The 18430-nt window shown below is 42.9% G+C and overlaps 1 protein-coding gene across 1 annotated transcript in view; it reads left to right on the top strand.

Moving 5' to 3' along the window:
* Positions 1-18430, top strand: part of UBTD2 (ubiquitin domain containing 2) — a 56070-nt gene extending 37640 nt beyond the window's left edge. Inside the window, exon 3 of the mRNA XM_061372822.1 lies at positions 12271-18430. Coding sequence (XP_061228806.1) covers positions 12271-12668 — 398 coding nt within the window. The 3' untranslated portion in view covers positions 12669-18430. The remainder of the gene's footprint in view (positions 1-12270) is intronic.

Here is an 18430-nt window from a genome sequence, read left to right as displayed (position 1 = left end):
TTATAACACCAATTGCTTCAATTTCTGTTGTCCTTTGGAAAAGAAATGGAGGATTCAGATTGTAGACACAAACTGCAAAATGTTTAAACCTTCTCTAAAGCCTTGTTTCTCATTCTCTTTTACCACTGTTGTCATTTGGTTTAACAGTGCTGTCAAGCCTCTAAAGCCTCACCACATGACTTGCACAGTTGGCAGCCTTAGCTGCATTTTTCTTTTAAACTGGAACTTCAAGGAGGAGATACTCAATTTATAAATATGAGTGAGAAAGCAGCTCTTCCTGGCTGAAAATACAGCACGTTATTTCAGTTCCTGGGTGTTTAAAAGCAATCGGTTTGTTTACCGTCACACTGACAAAGGGCAAGTTTGCAGCATTAATTTACGAACTATAGTGCAGTAGAAATACCTTCGTTCATAATAACTGCTTTGGAGCTGGGAGTTGAAAGCTTTGGAGAAACCTTTGGTTTGGATTTTATTTGATTTGTGAATGCTCTTGAGTACTCTCCCCATTTCCCCTTTGAAAGCTTTCTAGGGAGAGAGGCAGGGAGTTAATGTGAATAACCTCATCCTGCATTGATGGAGTCTCACAAGCAGTTGTTTTTCCTCTTCAGCTCTGTTTTGTCCTATCTTTGCTCCGGTTTTTACTCTAAAAGGCCCCATAGAAAGCTGAGTGTTACTGTGAAGATGCCTATAAAAGCACAAAATAAACTGAAGAAGAGAAACCCTTCTTTTTGTGTGAAGCAGTATAAAAGTCTTCCTAAATAGCAAAGCCAGCTGTTGCTGGCTTCTTTCATTTGATATAATTCCTTCGATTGTTTTCGCTTGAGTCAGAGGAGGGATGCAAGGGAGCAGGAAGGCAGCGTTGTATGACAGGATGGGGCTCCTGCTTTGCCAAGGCCACGCTGTAGAGCTCTTAGTATTTGGAGGGGAGAGTGTGCATCCTAACAGGGGAATTACTGAGAACTGGTGACTGTGAAGTGTGTGGGGTGTTCAGCATTTCTTTCAGGTATGAAGCACAGCCCAGAGGAAAGCAGAATGTGTATTCTCATTTTGGTAAAGTGGAGTTGGCTTCTTAATACCGAACAGGGCTGTAGACCCTGAGTGCTTTAAGCAGCAGAAAAAGATGCTTGCTTCCCTTTACACAATCTCATTGTTCCCTTTCCACATCTCTTCATGGGGCTGCAGGATGTTGAGCAGGGTCAGTGAACATCTCTAGGTTTAAAATCTCCTTTGCCACAACATTGAGCTGCTTTTGACATTTATCAGTTCCCCTGTCCAGTTGTATAGCTGTGAGCACCTACAGCAGGACAGCTCAATGGGTATCGCAGCAGCAGGAGCAAGCAGGAGCTGGGAACTGGGCAACTACTAGTATGGTTGTGCTGCTCAGAAAACATCTCTGTGTCCACAGACTCAGAAGTAGTGGAAGGGAACCATTTATGAAGGGCCTTTACTTCTACAACCAGTGGCTTGCATGCATTGTAGAAAGAGAAGGGTAAGCCAGCATTGATTTTGAAATGCAGTGCACTGCAGAGGATCCCTCATCGAAGTAATCCTTAACAGCACCATTAAATGGATTATTAATTTCCTTTTGTTGGGCTGGGTGTGCCTCCAGGTTTCCGAAGAGCATTGGGATGTAGCCCCTGTGTCCTAAGAGGACTGTGCTCCACTGGGGTGTGATTAGAAGCGAGAGAAAGAGATGCTTGTAGTATTGTATATTGCTAGGTTGTCACCATGCAGTTTGTGGCTGAAATAAAGCCGTATGTTTTGTATGGTATTTTTCGTTAGAGAAATGCTTCTTGTAAAAGTGAGCTGTTCAAGAGATCCCCTGACTGAAAATTAGAGAAATGCCAATAAATTCCTTTTTAATTGGAGAATTCCATGCAAGAAGGCTACATCTGCAGCGCCTACCAGGAGCTTCTCCATAGGGTTGGTGTTCCTCATGTTCTCAAGGAAGCAAATAACAGTCAGATTAATGTTTAGCCAATATTCATGTTCTTTCCACATTGCAACCACTGTGCGTAGCATGTGGTGGACAGCTGAGCATAGAGGTCTGTGAGCAGAGAATGAGGGGGAATGACAACAGCTAATCAATGAGGCAGTTGGAGATAATCATTGGAATCGGGCTAGCATATTGCTGCTGGAGGTGCTTTTAGTCTAATGGTGCACCCTTTTCTGTTATCTTGATTTTGTTTTCTGTTCTCTTGGAAATTCCAGATTGTTATGTGGGATCTCCTTCTCTTTCCTCCCATTTGCTTAAAGATAACATGCTTGGGCCGGTACCCAAACGTAGAGGAGTAAGTATATGTATTCACAATGGAAAAAGCACCTAGTGCTACTTTAAAGCAGATTGCTACCATGAAAGATGAAGAGACCCATTCAAATTTGGGAATTGCTTTAATTTACTTACCTTATAGCCTTCGTTAGTGCTTGCAGCACTGGGATGCGTGTAAGTCCAAAGCTGCTGGCTCATGTGTGTTCCATATAAATATTACAAGCTCTCTCTGCCTTCCTAAATGCAATGCATTGGTGGTGCTAGTGAAGGACACATTATGCTGTTGTGCTTCACCGGCTTTCTCCTAACCTTGAAGCAGGGTCTGTTTTCTCAGAAGCCTCTTCAGTCCAGAGCTACAATTAAGGTGATGCTTTCTGTCATTTCTGCTGTGATTAATATTGTTAAAATAGATGCACATCATCCTTTCTGAGGGATGCTGGATTTCCATGCTTTCTTCAAATGGAGCGTTGAATCAAATCACCGGGATGTAAAGTAGTTGTGGCTGGCTGAAATATTTGTTTATCTAAGTGCAGGTTAGAAACTATCAACCCTTCAAATAAAAACCCACTTATGGCTACATCCTACAGTTGTTTTCCTTAAATATTTTTAACTTCTGCTCTTGTTTTTCGAAAGGTATTTTGGGGAGTTTCATCAACATAATTGCTTGGACTCTTCTCAAGTCTCTTCCCCTGGTAGCATATGCCTGTCTGCTTCCTGTCTTTGGTTTCAGTGTGCCTTTTTGGGTACAGTGAAGATGACTGTATAACACTGTTTTCAGACCTGCATTTTGGTTTTTTAACCATTAATGTGTGACCAGGAAAGTGCAGCTAACTCCTTTAAGGAAGAACAACAACTACAAAAAAACCCACAAGACTGACTCTACGTGATGGCCATTAACTGCACAAAATAAACCTGGACTCATGACAAGAGAATGTTTAAAATTCTTCATGTAAGAAGCTGCAGACTGCTTGTTGATCTGTGTGTTGCAGGTCTTTCAGGCAGTAGCACATCTGTTTTGAATGAATAATACTCTGCTGGTATCTGATAGTGGTCAGGACATGATGTCTAGTTTATTAAGTACTTCTCAGGAGTGGGCATTTTCTCCGTCATTGGCCATTTACACCACTGAAGCTGGATATCTGCTTCATCTACCCTTGCTGTCTTCTAGTAAAATGAGAAAAAGAAATATGAAGTGTTCAAAATATTCCTCATTGAAAATTTCAGTCTAAGCCAATGAGGGCCCCCTAGATGCTGCCTTCTGTGTGAAAAGGTGATCTTCAAAGGTGGTATTGCTTGGTACTGTAATTGACAGAGTGTTTTGCCCTAAAATTAGTGCTTCTGAAGGAGTTGGTGTCCTTCAAAGTACCTCAGTTTGGTAAATGAGGAGCTCAGCCTTGTCAGGTATCTCGCATGCTCCTTGCCCGTGGATGCATCCTGCTCAAAGTGCTGTCTCAAGCCAAATTTCTATCCACATCCACTTCAAGATCATATTAAGTCTCAAATAATTTGCTGCCCAGACTGGGCATTGTGGTGGGCAGGGGATTGTTTGAAGGTTGAGAGTACTGGCAGTGGTCATGCAGCTTCCCCATGTGTAGGGCAGGGCTTCTTAGCACGGTCAGGCTGTGCCTTGTCCACCTGAGAAGCAAAAGGACATGCTTTTTCTTTAGGTGGCTAGAAGATGTGGTTCAAGGTAGGACAAGCAGATTGTGCTTAATGAGATTAGTCTCAAGCAAAGGTGAAGTTATGTTTGCCTTTTGTCTTATTTGGAAAGCAGTGCAGCAGGCTCTGGAGTATTTGCTGGATGGTGTAGGGGTCTACAGTGTTGATCACTAGTGTCCTGCTGATCTTAGCTAAAGGAAAATCCTCTTAAAGTAAAATACAAATAGCAAAGCAGTTACTTCTTTTCCAGAAGTAACTGGAAATAGCAAAGTAGTTTGTCATATGAAGAAAGTAGGACTGAATAGTTGTTTTGCGTATGGTTATTACGTAAAAGGCCCTAAGACTTTTTTTTTCTTCAGGCAGAAAACAATGTTCCCAAAGCATGTTTCTTTTCATAGGATGATGGAGTCTTTGTAAATACAGAGGTCTAGTTTAGGATTAACAGAACTTCTGCAGTCCAAATGTCAGCTTCTCCCGTTTTGTGAAAGAGTAAAGCGTTTGTACCTTAAGGACCAGTATGCTGTGTTTTCTGGTGGCCTTTCTGCAACATCCTGGTCAACCATTCATGGCTTATGCATCCGAAGACTTTTCAAGTCTGTTTTAGGTGAGCAGAGGGAAAGCTTTGTGAATCTTCAAAGAAAGCAAAAACTTGTAAATGAAAAAGCAGTCCAGAGAAACTGTTTTACCAACCAGATCTTTTATTTTTATTTGAGAAGCCTGTCTAGACAAGCATCTATTTTAATGACATGCAAAGCAGAATAGTACATGAATACTTCATTAGTAAAACAACTTGTCATCTTTGAACCCTGATGTAATGTTTCTTGGAAGCTGTTACCTTCTTGTAATGTTAGATCCAAGTTTTACAGAGCAATATAGAAGTGGCAGTACATATGGTATAGCTAACATGACAACTACCAAGCATTAATACGTAATTGACTTTATCAAACCTTATTTGGGTAAAGAAGAATTTGCCAATGAATCGGTCTGCTCTAGAGTTCATATCATGGCAGAAGTCTGCAAGGAAAGAGATTGGGAGGCTGTTTACTGTTGTAAAGGTGACTTGGTGGCTGGTTAATCAGCCTCTGAACCCATGGTAATGGTTAAAATTCACTGTTGTCTTAATTTTAGTTGGTAGCTGTTATTCAGAGTCCTGGTCCAGTAACTGGCAGTCCTTAGTCATGTTGTGGATTAGAGGTGTGTAGCAGCCTGATGGGTGTCTTAATTGTCTGCCACAACCAGAGCAGATGAAAAGCCCTTGAATTGCATAGCCTGTAGGTATTTGTGCTCTAGTAAAACTGTATTAAGGAAGAATTATGTCTATTCTGCAAGCAAGTTACTCAAATGTTGAGGGTTTTGGTGTACTTCCTATCTTCTCCTGCTTCCTCTCTTTCTCTGGCTTCCCCTCTTTCTCTGGCAGGCGAGCATGGTGGGGCTGCAGATCCCAGTTCTTTTGACAGGATTGTCACTGCTGCTGTTGGCATCAGTGAGGATTTTTAATAGGAATTTTGAGGGAGTTGGTTCAGGGCCCTGAGCCCCCTTTCCCACAAGCATTCTCCTTCACAGATCGTTCTCTTTCCAGCTGTCCCTCCTCCCATGACAGCTATTCCCTCTCCTCTCCCTGCCCTGCTCTCCCCACTCTAGCACAGCAGGGACAATAAGGGATGAATACATGCTAACTGTGGCTAAAAGTTGAAGTGAAGTAGCTTGCTTATTTAGTGCAGAAATTCATGTCTTTCTGAAGACTGTTAATTATTTTTCACCTTCAGCCTAGTTAATTACTGCTAATGAATTAACTAATGCTGATGCTTCCCTATGATAAAGGGAGCAGATCCCTGTGCCCAGTGATGCATCTTGCATTTCTGCCTCTTCCCAGAATAAACACCCCTTTCTCCTTCTCTTCCCCTCCTCCCCAAAATCCAACCCAAACCAAAAGGTTTCTGACGAACAGCAGTGGTTGCAGACAACTGCACGAACAAGACATATGGCAGACTGGGCAATGACAGCACATCCCTCTTAGCCAGTGGATTAGTGCAGAAGGAGCTGCTCAAACCCCTTGTCTTGCTTTGCTGTTCAGATGCATCTGGGTCTCTTTGGCATGTGAGCTCAGACAATTCCATCTTAGAGGGCAAGCTTTGCTCTCTGCAGAGCAGCAAACCTCTGGTTGCTGTAGGTGCCAGGCACTGCTGATTCAGTGGTAGTGGTTTGGGATTTCCTCCCTGTGCTAGTGTGCAGGCATGAGTTGCAAAACTGGTTTAAGAATGGTTTACTCATGAAGATTGCCAGCTTGGTTCACAAACCTACCCAGCACTAGGGTGAGGTGTGCTTCGTCAGAAGCAGGATGACTTAGATACACATGGGGGATCTTTGGGTGGATACTACAACTGTGATTTCCTTTCTAAAACAGGATTGCAGCAAAAGCAGCTAGTTAGGTTCATGCAGGTTGGAAGGGACCACAAGAATCTCTGTAGTTCAGCGCTCTCCTGAAAGCATGTCTCAGGTTATTGCCTTGCAGAGCCTTTTCAGGCAGCTGAATGTGTGTTATTTTATCAGTGATCTTGGAGTCCGGGTGAGCCGGGTTCTCTAAAGAACATCCAAGCATGGATATGAGCGTGAGCAGTGCAATGGCTGATTCAGTGAACCAGTTACAAGGTAGTTCTGCCAAAGAGCATGGTGAGGATTACAGAGGCAGGGTATCTTTTCTCCTCCATTCTCTTGCTGTCATGTGCCAAGAACAATTCCTGTTTCTCTTGTGTCAGTTGCTGCAAGCAGGAGTGAGCTGGTCCCCGCTCATCAAGCAGCTCCTGGAGCTTTGGGATCTCCCGCTGGCTCTGGGAGTTCTCCTTTGTGGAATTGAGCCAGACCAATAATGTTTCCGTAATGGAAGAGCTGTTTTTCAGTGAATTTGAAATGAGAATTATGAAATGCTTAACACCCATTATCTACAAAACCCATTCTTTAAAGAGCTGGAGTAAGTCCTTTATAACAAAGGGAGGCTGAAGATGAGAGCAGAGCTGTGTTGTGTAAGCAGTTGTGCTGTGGCTTAGGAGACAAGCATTTGCCTTTATAAAGGCTTTGTGCAGCAGCTTTATGGTAGTTTAAACTTGCATAGCTTGTGGAGGTTTAGTGTGGAAGAAGCATAGGAGGGGGATTATATGTGTGGCTTATTATCTAGTGCTTCATCCACGCCATTAATGATTGTAGCTGCTTTATTGTGCTCCGTACGTGGTGCAAGGCACAGGCTTGCACGAGTACTCCCACACGATGCCCTCCAGAAAACGGGAGAGAGAGCTACAGCTGTTAACTGCAGCATTAAGCTGTTCCAGTCATTATTAAGTTACACGGGGTTTAATGTGGAAGACCTTTTTTATTTCCCTGTTAACTCCTCCCAGTTTGTGATGGTTGTAGGTGAGCTGGAACAAACGACTGCATGTTTTCACTTGTTTCTCTTGATCCTCTTCATGTAGTGAGCAGTCATCCTTCACCACTCTCGCAAGCCATTGACGTCAGTACACATCTCTTTTTTCTTCTAAGATCCTGTGTTTCCCAGCTGTGACTGAGAATTGGTGACTAATAAAGATTAAGAGATAGTTCAGCTTTTCTGCCTCAGTCATTGCTCTCTAGGAATTGCTGTACTGTAGGGCCCAGAAGAAGACCCACTTGTTTTCTGATGTTGATAATGAGTTTCAGGCATTAGAGACCTATATTGAATTCAAACCACCGATGTAGAGGTGAAAGCTCTACTACTGCCAATCTGTTCAGCAATCCAGGTTCAACTTGGGTTTAAAATGAAGCTTTTCAGTAAAAAAACAAATGAACCAGCTGTTCCTTGGGCAAGTGTGTTACATACAGACACTTAAATGCCTTAAATTAGCTAGTCTCACTGCAGTGCTAGATTTTGTTTTGTGTCATCTTAATTTCTCTTCCTGCAGCAAGTCTGTCTGAGGGAATGGAAGAAGAGATGGAATCTGCTCAGTTCTTAGGGTTTGCGTGTTTCTGAGTAATCCTCCTCAAAACTGTCCAAAATCTTAAAGAAACAGAAGGCAGAAACAATAAATTTGCTGCTTTTTCTAAAGAGAGAGTGGTATGCAGCTTTAAAGAAATTTCAAGATGTCATTAGAATGCATTAAAACTCTTTACATTTTTAGATGAGTGTGGTCATACATGCCTGGTTGCAGTAACTTTTGCAAGTTTACCTTCATGTCATTTAAATTGCTAGTCCAAACTCTGAACTGCTTAGCAGCAGAAGCAGTATCTCAACCAGTCGGTTTTTTAGTGTTTGCCTTTACCAATCCAGAGAAAGATCACCATCCTCATCATCTAAGTAAAACAGACTTTTTATGGCCTGCAAGGCAATTCGTTTCAAAATGTTCCAATTCCAAATGCTTCATGATCACATCTGCTTATTTTTCTGCCTGAAACTCTCAAGCTCTTTTCTACCTGGATAACAACCAACGAGAAGCTCTGCCTTGCAGCTCTTTCCATAATTCCTCAGTCTCCAAGATGATACTACTTTTGAAATATTAAAATAATCCCATCTGCTGTGATTCTACCATTGTATCTTCTGTTTGACTTGTTTTAAGCCTATAAAGTTAACTGCATAACTGCGTTGCAGTCGCTTGTACCGAATGACTCAAGTTTGGTTGAAAGTGTAAGTCTTTAACTGGGAAATGTTCAGGATAATGTGAATTATCCTGAAAATGGTTAGTGAGATCCTCGAAGCACCTTGCCTGTCACCTTAATTCTGAATGCTAGAAGGTTGGAGAGGATTAGGGTTTGGGGTTGGTGGGTTGGTTGGTTGTGTCATTGGCTCTCCTTAAAGGCAGTTCTTATGATGCTACCAGGATGTTCCTTATCCAAGTTTATTAAAGTCATGTTAACATCTAGAGGAGTATTTAAATATACAGAGAATATATTGAACTATTGATAAGCTTAATTTGTCTCTCCTCAGTATAATTGTCAGCTCTTTTTATAACATCTTGATTTTTCACGTCCAGTACAGAATCCTCCACCTAGACCTGCATGCCAGCCACCCATCCTCTGCTGCTTTGTTCTTGAAATCTGCCCCTTTTACGTGGTTTCTTTCTAGCCTGCCTGAGCTGCCAAACCTCTGTTTGCATTGCTTTTTCCTCCTCTGGTTTAAGGGAGGCTGCATCTTTCCTATGCTGTAACTGGCTGGTGAGGACCCTGGTTGCCTAAGTAACGGGAAACCTAAAAAAAAAAATAATAATCTTTCTCTTTTTCTGTTTTCTCATAAAAGCTTGACATTCTTTTAGTGCCCTTCCTGTTAAATAACTTGTGTGACCCAAGCTGATGTATCTCACAGGAAGGATCAGAAACATGGTTTTCAATTATAGAAGCAAAATTACAAAGGGTTTTGTAGTTCGGATGTTTAATTTCCTGCGTGCTTTGTGCTCTGTAAAGGATGCTGCAGTGAATGCCTTGGTGAAGAGCTGCCATCTGGCTGGTGAGATAGGCCTTGCTGTGGTGACTATGGGTAATTCAGCCACTTTCCTCTCTTCCTTTCTGATAACTTGTGTTTGCCTCATCACTTAAAATAGCTCCATGCTCACCATGCCTTCTGGTGAACGCATACAGCCATCATTTTGCTTTTGAACTAGAACCGACATGATACAACCCTTCACATTCTGCTCTTAGGTTTATTGTGGTTTACAACATCTTGAAGGTTGTAGCAGAGCCTGACCCTCTCCAGAGATCACTTAACTGAAGCCTCAGAAAGCCCAGTGGGAATTAAGCTGGCTGAAGAGGACTACGCTGTCTGTGCACAGCTCCATATCTCTCAGGAGGCGAAGCTCAACATCTCGCCTCCTCCTTGGGGCTCCAGCTTGGCCTTCAACAGGGGCAGGGTGCCGGTAAGGAAATGGTGCATTGTAAAGTCTCTTCTGCTCACAAATAGTAGTCTCCTATGCTTTGATCAGTATATCCAGTCCTGAAAGCCATTGAATGGTAGGCAAAAGGACTTGAGAGTCTTCAGAGTGTTTTTACCAGTATGAGTGGAAGAATAGGATTACTGGTGAGGCTTACGGTAACATGTTGTTACGTTAACAGTTTGTTATAAGCTGTTCCTCAGCCTGGGCTGGGACTGTGCTGTTCTTACTGGCAAATGGTTCTTCTTTTTGTTTTTTTAAGACAGACCTCCAAGTTAGCTGCTGTTTCAGAGGATTTTTTTAATATTGCTTATCTGATTATGATTAAGCAATCCAGTGTTTATAGCATATGCTTTGACCTTGATGTTAGTTCAGCTGGGCAAGGATGTAAATGATGAAGAAATTCCTTAGCAAACTTACCCCACAGTATCTAAAATTAACTCTTTGATAACCCTATTCTAAAGTAGGAGCATTCTTTTAAGATAGTGGCTTTTGAAGAAAGATACATGTTCAGTTGGTTTGGCTAAATGTAAAGGCTGTTGAAGTTTGGATGTTTCTTTATCAGCAGACAGCATCTATTTGTTTCTATGAATGTGATCCAGAATTTAGTACTGTGACATTTACTAAATAGATCAGGCGTACAGAATGAAACTAACATTGTAAGGTAAAACTGAAGTATGGGAACTCCGGGCTTTAGTCTGTATAACACAAAGCACCATGGAAGGTATAGATAGATCCAATACGGTTTTGATAAAAGCTGATTTGCTCTAAAATTCATAAATGAAACAGGACTGCAGTGAGTGGTATAACTGTTTTTTTTTCCTGGATTTCTTGTTTTCTCACTAAATCTCAGGGCTCAGCTGCCTTGGTGCTACCTCTGCAAACAGAAAAGCTCCAAAAGCAGCTGCACCGAGAACATTGATCTTCTAGCCAGAGATTTCCTCTGTGTGTTTTCATCCACACAGATTATCCTTAAAAAGGGGGTGCTTCTGTCTAAAGGAAAGATGCAGCACAAGATGCTGCTGTCACAGTGGGCAGAGTGACAACAGTACTCCCTGAGTTAGAATTTTATATTGCAGTAATTGTGCTGATCAAACAGGCAAGTTTAAGACGGCTCCCTGACAGCATGAAAAACCTCCAACTCAAAGAACCGCCCTTAGTTTTTAACAAGGAGCAGTTGTGTGCAGAACTGCCGAGTCAAAAGAGTTTTTTACTTATTCTGTAGCTGAAGGACTTGGCTCCTCTTCAAACATTTCTGCCTGCAAAAGGATGGGTGATCTTGCAAGGGAATGTGCCCCCTCTAGGGGCAAAAATGTGGAAGCTTGTGCTAGCAGGTAAATTCAAAACAGGGGAAAAGCGTTTGCTTGAAGGGTTGAATATCTGGAGGGGGTTAACCACAGTGAGAAGAGATTTCTGCTGTGATTTAGGATGCATCTTTCACAGCATCTCAATTTCCTGTCTTCCTGCAAGAGGTGAGCTGTGCTGTCTGCAGCAGGGCTCTGCTTTCAGCCTTCTGTAACTCTTAAAACATGAAAAATATGCTGCTGTTTTTGCAGGGCATATCTATCTGTCTGGGTTAAAATATCTTTATAAAGTGTGCCTCATACTGGGAAAAAGTCATCTTGCATTTGTTACTTCAGTAAGTGCTATAATTCTTGAGCTGTTCGTGTATGTTGTACTCTTTCAGTAAGAAGGAATGCTGTGTGAAGGCAGCACACAGCTGGCCAGTTGTTTCTAACATGAACACCCAGATTATCCCAAGGAAGTTCTTAGGAGTCTGCAGAAATACAAATCACTTTTGAAACTTCAGGGCTTTGAATATGGGAGTTACAGATGGTGTGCAACTATAAAGTACAGCTGGGTGTTGTTGCTGTGGTGGTAACACCGTGCTCCAAACTGAGCCACAGAGTTGTCTGACTTGGGTGGTCATGTTTGCTCTGGCAGTGCTCACTAAAACATGGGTCCTATATGAAACCGTTTCAGCAAGTTTTGAATGCTTGCGAAGTTACAAAACCTTTCATTCACAGTGGTCTCTTGCCTTTGGTATTTGCCATTTTGGCTATTCAGAGCTTGGGTTTGGGATCATGTAATTCATCCAAGTAGCATTTTATGGGTACATGTGTGCCTTGAACCTTGGGCTGTGCTCCCAGAGAAATATTCCTCTTTTAAAGGTCACATGGGGAGAACATCATCTTCTCTCATCTCTTCCTGCTGCTTTTGAAGTTTATCCTGGTTTATCGGGGAAGTGCTTTTAACTCAACCCCAAGTTTCCATAAGGAAACGAGGTGAAGCAATTTTTAATGAAAAGATTTTTGTATCAGTCCTTTAAAGCCTGAATTCAGACCTCTTCACTTGGGTGGTTTAGCCGTAGGGCAGATGCTTCCAAGCATGACCACTCCAGTGTTAAATGTGAAATGCATTCATACTCATTGTTTTCCCCCCTCTTATCTCCTAAAGGTGCTCTTACAGAGTGTTACGATGAACTGGGCAACCGGTACCAGCTTCCCGTCTACTGCCTCGCCCCACCTATCAACATGATAGAGGAGAAGGGTGATCTGGAGACTCTGGATATTCCTGATCCCCCACCCAATTCAGGACACGAATGCCAGCTCCGTTTGCGCCTGTCCACAGGCAAAGACCTCAAACTCATGGTCCGCAGCATGGACACGGTGTACCACATGAAGAGGCGGCTGCATGCAGTGGAGGGAGTGGAGCCCGGAAGCCAGCGCTGGTTCTTCTCAGGCAGGCCACTGGCAGACAAAATGAAACTGGAGGAGCTGAAAATCCCAAAGGACTACGTGGTGCAAGTCATCGTGAGCCAGCCCTTAGCAAATCCCACCCCGGTGGAAAACTGATTTCTGTTTCTTGTTTATTGATTCTTCTAGCCTCCATCTCTGTCATGGGGTTTGTTTTCACTGCCCCCTCTTCTTTTGGTTTGTCCTGCTAATGGCTTAGTTCCAAGAAATGACCAGCAAAAATTCCATCTGTGATGGAGAGCTGCAAAAACAAAACATGAAAATGTAAACTGGCCTTCAGGGTTTGCCTGATTTCATATTTAACACAACAGCAAGCAGCACAGGGCAAGGGCAAAGGAAAGAGCGGGAAGGGAAGAGAGAGGAGGTACAAAGAGGGAGAGAGGAGATTGTTGTTCACTTAAACAATACAAATACGTAGCGATTCTTCAAACTGTAGGTGGTGTCCTGATCCATGGAACCAGAGCAACAGAGAGCACTTCTATTTAAAAATCAAAACAAAACCTTCATCAGTTGATAACATTTTGTATCAGCACCACGTACAGTTCATGCAAGAATCTCAGCTGCTCTGGGTAGGTCCTGTGCTGCCTGTTATCAGGGATCCTTTCTGGTTTGACCTAGCTCCTGGGCTTTACCCAGGCTCTGCCAAGGCACAGCCAGCCCTGGGCAGTGGAGCTGGCCTGGGGGCTCAAGTTCCTGGTGATGCTCAGACCAAGCAATTGTACATTCCAAGGTGGCAACGCAGTCCTGTGCCATTGCGGGCTCCTGAGCTGGGAAGACAGCCCACCGGAGCCTTAGGCAATAACTTAGTCAATGTATACTCTCTTGTACTGTACTGTACTGTAAGCTTACTTGCTACCAGACTGACTTAGCCTGAAGCTTACAGGCTCACGGGCACCTGAGCATGTGCCTGTTGAATTCCTGTATATCACTTGGATCATTAAAACAAGCTGTGAACAGGCTAGCTGAGGGGAATGATGTGCTGGTCTGTGCTTAAGTGTTAGGTGCATCACCTTTGTCAAATGGCATTGTGGTAGGTTCAGGTTAAAGTGCAGTTACACCCAGATGCAATGGATTGCAGCTTCCCCTGCTCAGTTCCTAGAGGTCACAAAGCCTAGAAGATGGTGAGGAGGACATGACAGCAGGTGTTTTTCAGCTTTTTGTGTGAATGTCTTTTGCAGCAGCAGTCTTCTAGCCTTGGGGACTCTAACCAGGACCACTGGAGGTATCCTCACCAGCATGCACCCACAGCCCTGAGCATAACAGTGGGGTTTCACAGCCAGTGCTTTCCCTTCAGAATGTAACAGGAGCTCTCTCAGTAAATCACAAATTCTTTTGTACTCTCAAAAATCTGAATCAGAGCATATTTGGGGGTGAGAGATCCAACTGCTTATTCCTTCCAAGATGCTCTCTGTGTTCCTTTGGCTGCTCTGCACCCCTGTCTGGTAATGCCTTTGGTTGAGATCAAGCCTTTTGAACACAATTTCTAGTTTTCTTGGGTTTTGGGTTTTTTTTCAACCAGATTTGAAATAACTTCTTCCAAAGTCAAATATGCTATTCAGGTGCGAATAGCTTGTTTTTGTGGGTTTCTGTCTTCCCTCTCTGAATCAATGGTCTGAAGCTACAGTTGTCCCAGCTCTTTCTCATCTACTAGAGAAACTGGTGGGTTGCAGGGACAATTTTAAACTAGTTACTTTTGCTTCTTCATTAATTCCCTACAACTCAGTTTCTGGGACTCAAAGGGAGTTCTTGCTCCATGAGCATCAGGAGAGAGCCAAAATTGATCAGTGGTCAGTTGTACAATATCATGAGGCTTTCCTAGCAGTTGGAAGCAGGCACAGAATTTACATTGATGGTTGGAAAACAGATCCACATGTGATACTCATCTCCAACCCTACTCCAAATAAATAGAGCTTTCTTGTTGCTCCCTGTGTTGTACTAAGCCTATGGTTTTCTGACAGCTCCTTTAGACCCACTTTGGTACAGGTTAACTGAAGTGCAGTGGCAGAGCTGTATAAAAGAAAATTAGTTCCCTGTTCTTGTAAACAACAAAGTGACTTGGTTTTCTTCTTTTCTTCTAAAAGATTAACTCAAAGCTGATAAATGCTAATCTGTAACAAAAGGTTTTTATTGTAGAAGGTTTCTTTTAAGACAAATCTGATTTCCTATACTGTATTTTTGCCACCAAGATCTTTTGCATTCCACAAGGGAAAAAAGTACTTGGTCTATAAATAGCTCAAAGCTCTCTTGGATTTTTGCTGGCAAAGGATGGTTTCATGCCAGAAAGACACTGCTTGTCCATGAGGCATAAATTACATCTCTGTGTTAATGGTCTTTATGATGTCCTTTCCCTGGAAGCCCTTATGGAAGGGGGAGATTGTGATAAAGGAGGAGCAAACCAGGGTAACAGCTCTGTAACTGTGAACACTACAGTGCATACAACTATTTTCCTTTTTTCTTTCTTTTCTTAAGGATACAATTTGATGATTATTTTTCTCTTTTTCTATTTTCATTCAGATAATTGCACTGGCTTTGAGATTACAGTGTGTAGGGTCAGGGAGAGCTCCTCCTTTCCCTCTCCCCACTCTGAGTTGGAAAAGGTTCAGTTTTATTATGCCATTACAGATGACTATGTTTTATATTAATTGCTTTTATGTTGGGCAGCAAGGTGAGCTGAAGGCCAAATTGTGAGTGGGCTTTGAGTAGAAAGAGAATTGGTTCATTAAAATACTCTTTTCTCTAACAGCCCCTCCTTTCCCCCTCCTGTCCCTTAAGCACATATGTATAACTGGAAAAATTCAGTGATAAAATACTTTCATAATTGAAAGACCTTTCATCCTCTTCTGTACAAAATGACAGGTGAGCACGGACCCTGCTGGAGACAGGAAACAAATTTTACAGGATTTGGTTTAGGAAAGATTTCTTAAGTTTCAAAACAGGTAACTTAATACTGGTAATGAAGGCATACAGGCATACAGCATGTTGAGTAACATATCCCATGTGTGTAACTAGAGGTTGCAATTTCCCTTGAGAGAAGAGTGATTTCCATTTCTGAAATGAATTGTCTTTGTCCTGCAAGATGGTCTTGGCTATAAACACCACTGCAGGGGATTGGGCTGGGGCTCCCGTGGGACTCAAGTGGGTTCCTGGGGCACAGTGGGGCTCCCCACATGCCCTAGAGAAGGGAGGGAAGGAGGAAGAGGAGACTCATTTAATGGACCAGTGGAGTAGGCTTGGCTGGAGTGAGACTGACCAAGTGTTAAACTGCTGCTGAGCTGACAGCCCTGGTGAGGATTGGTGCCAGTCTGCATGGTGGGTGCTGCTCACAGCAAGGATGGGTAGAAGCATTCTGGTGTGGCCATCTTTCTTTTGCAGGGAGAGTGTGTTGAGCTTGGGCTCAGTGCTGCTGGCAGCATGGCCAGGGCTGCCTCTCGGCCTGCCAGTTGGTGTGCTGCCAGCACCATGGGGTGTCTTGGGCATAGCTGAAGCAACACAACAGGTTTTTTAACACACAGCCATGAACTGCAATGCCAAGCACAGACAAGTGAGGAGTAATAGGACTTTTTATTAGGCCCATCAGCCCTTTGTGTCATTCCTGATTAGCTCTGGCTATGAACTGTTGCCAGTAGATAACTTTTTTTACCATGTTAGTGACAGTAATCACGTCTGTTTGACGTGATTCAGATTTTTATACTCCTTATTGCTGCATCTGCCTGACCCAGAAGTAATAACACAGTGAAAGTCCCCACTCCTCAACAGCTTGAAGGGCAGAGAGACACAAAAACATGTAGTCTCCTGGGGTGACAGAGCTCCAAGAAAGCCCCAGATGCTGTAGATCCATTGCTTGGTGCACTGCAGAAGGATGTTCACACTCATCTTCCACAATGAAGTGACAGCTGCTCCTTCAGAGCATCCAGCTCCCAAAAGTTTCACCTTGGCTCTTTGTGCCCCTCAATTTATTGGTGCAGAAAACACAGCTTGAAATAGCTGTGCAGCAAGAACTGGTTTAGTTTTCTGAAAGCCTTTTCTTCTCTGCATCTGGAAAGTGTTTCTGAAAACTAAATGATGTGAGTCACCAGTGTAGTAAGTTGAGTTTTCGAATAGACACCCCAATGCTAAAAGTAGTAACAACAGCCACAACAAACATTTCCCCAGGAGGAGCCAAACAAAACCCAGCTCCTCTTTGCCTTCCACATAAAGTTCCTAAGTGGCTTTGGGGAGGGGAGAATGGGGATTCATTGGAGCAGCAAGGCAACACATGGCAATGTCCATAACCTTTGGTAAAGCAGATGGCTGATTGATAAGATATTGCTGTAGTATGACATGCTTCTGCATATATATCTATTGTTAGTAAATAATGTAAAAACCTTTTAAAAACTATTAAAAAAAGACTGTTTGTTACAATGGTGGGATGCTTTTAGCCATGGATTTTTGAAAGCATTTTTGCTGTGTTAAGTGTTGACAGACTGAATGCTGTACGTTTCTCCATTTCTATCTTCTTCAGAAGCAAAAGTGGTAGCTACATTTCTGACTCTTGACGTCTACTTTACAAACTCTTTTCTATGTCACTGTACAGACATCCAAGACCCTGCACCTTATGCAGAGAATGTTTACATTAAAAAAATCTGTTGGCTTTTTCACTGCGCTGCTCACTCCTGTTCTGTTGTATTGTCAGTAGTCTCTGTTAAAGGGGCTGCTTCTCCTTTGCCCTTCGCCAGTTCCCCTGTAATTCTGGCTCCCTCCTGGATGATGACTGCCAGCTCTTGGACAGCTTGTGCTCTCCTGGAGCAGGATGTAGAGCTGTTGGAGAAAGGTGTTTGAGCAGACTTGCTTTGGATGGGGGGGATGAACTCCCTGAGAAGAAATGTGCTTTAAACCCACTGAAGATGTTGGTGGTCTGCCTTGCAAGTGAACTGATCTAGGAAGCCTTGGAGTTATACTTCCCAGCAACCGTGCGTCTGTCTTCTCCCAAAGAAGATGAATGTCGTGCTATTACATCCACAGCTACAAACACTTCTGTTGGTTAATGACTGTATATACAAGTCTGCCTGCTTTAAGACTTTACCTTTCATCAAGTGTTTTTGATTGAGCTGTTCTTCAAATGGCTCTCCTCTTCTGTATTTCATCCGCTTAGATACTCTTGTAGCCATGGGGTGTTGCTCTTGTTCATAGGAGATAGAGCTACAGCTCTCCTTCCAGGGGAGGTCCATGCCACTGAGCCTACAAAAGTCAACTAGTTGGAAAATGAGATGTTTTAACCAGCGGGCTTCTTATATGGACTTGGAGACTTCTAAGAAACGTGTCCACTGGACTCTCCATGAAAACAGATGTTCATGCCCTCCAAGCAGGACAGCTTGTTGGGTATTTATGCTCTTAACTCTGTATTTGTGTATTTACAGACAAAGACCATTTGATCAGAGCCATGGGGCAAATAGAGAGCTTAAAATCCTGACTCCTGCCTTAAAACTGTTTAGTTTATCTCGAGCTCCAAAAATTCTGTACCTGCTTGTTCCCAAGTCCCATTTTTCCTCTAGGAAATTTGAATCCAGTGAATGGCTGGAGACAGTCTAAGGAAATTTAAAACCACATAAATTTTAGCTGATGGCTTATTAAAACAACTAACTGGTCTCTTATTAGAAACCCTATCTGTGCCTCTCAAGTCCAGGGAATGTTGAAAAAGTGGAGGTGGCTTTGGAGCAATGATTGAAATGACTCTTAGCCGGCAACTTGTAATACACTTTCACATGCTCTGAGCAAGAGACTTTGGTTTGTGTCCTCTCTGCCTCATGGTAATGGCTTTCAAAGATGGCTGGTACCATCAAATTTGTACTTCTTGAATAAATATCTTCATTTTTATGGTAAAA

The sequence above is a fragment of the Neopsephotus bourkii genome, unplaced genomic scaffold, assembly GCF_033783945.1.
Source record: "Neopsephotus bourkii isolate Nb327-2 ecotype Australia unplaced genomic scaffold, CSIRO-AGI_Nbou_v1 NB_1622, whole genome shotgun sequence".
NCBI lineage: Eukaryota > Metazoa > Chordata > Aves > Psittaciformes > Psittacidae > Neopsephotus > Neopsephotus bourkii.
Note: the sequence above shows the minus strand (reverse complement) of the source record. Positions and strands in the feature narration are given on the sequence as shown.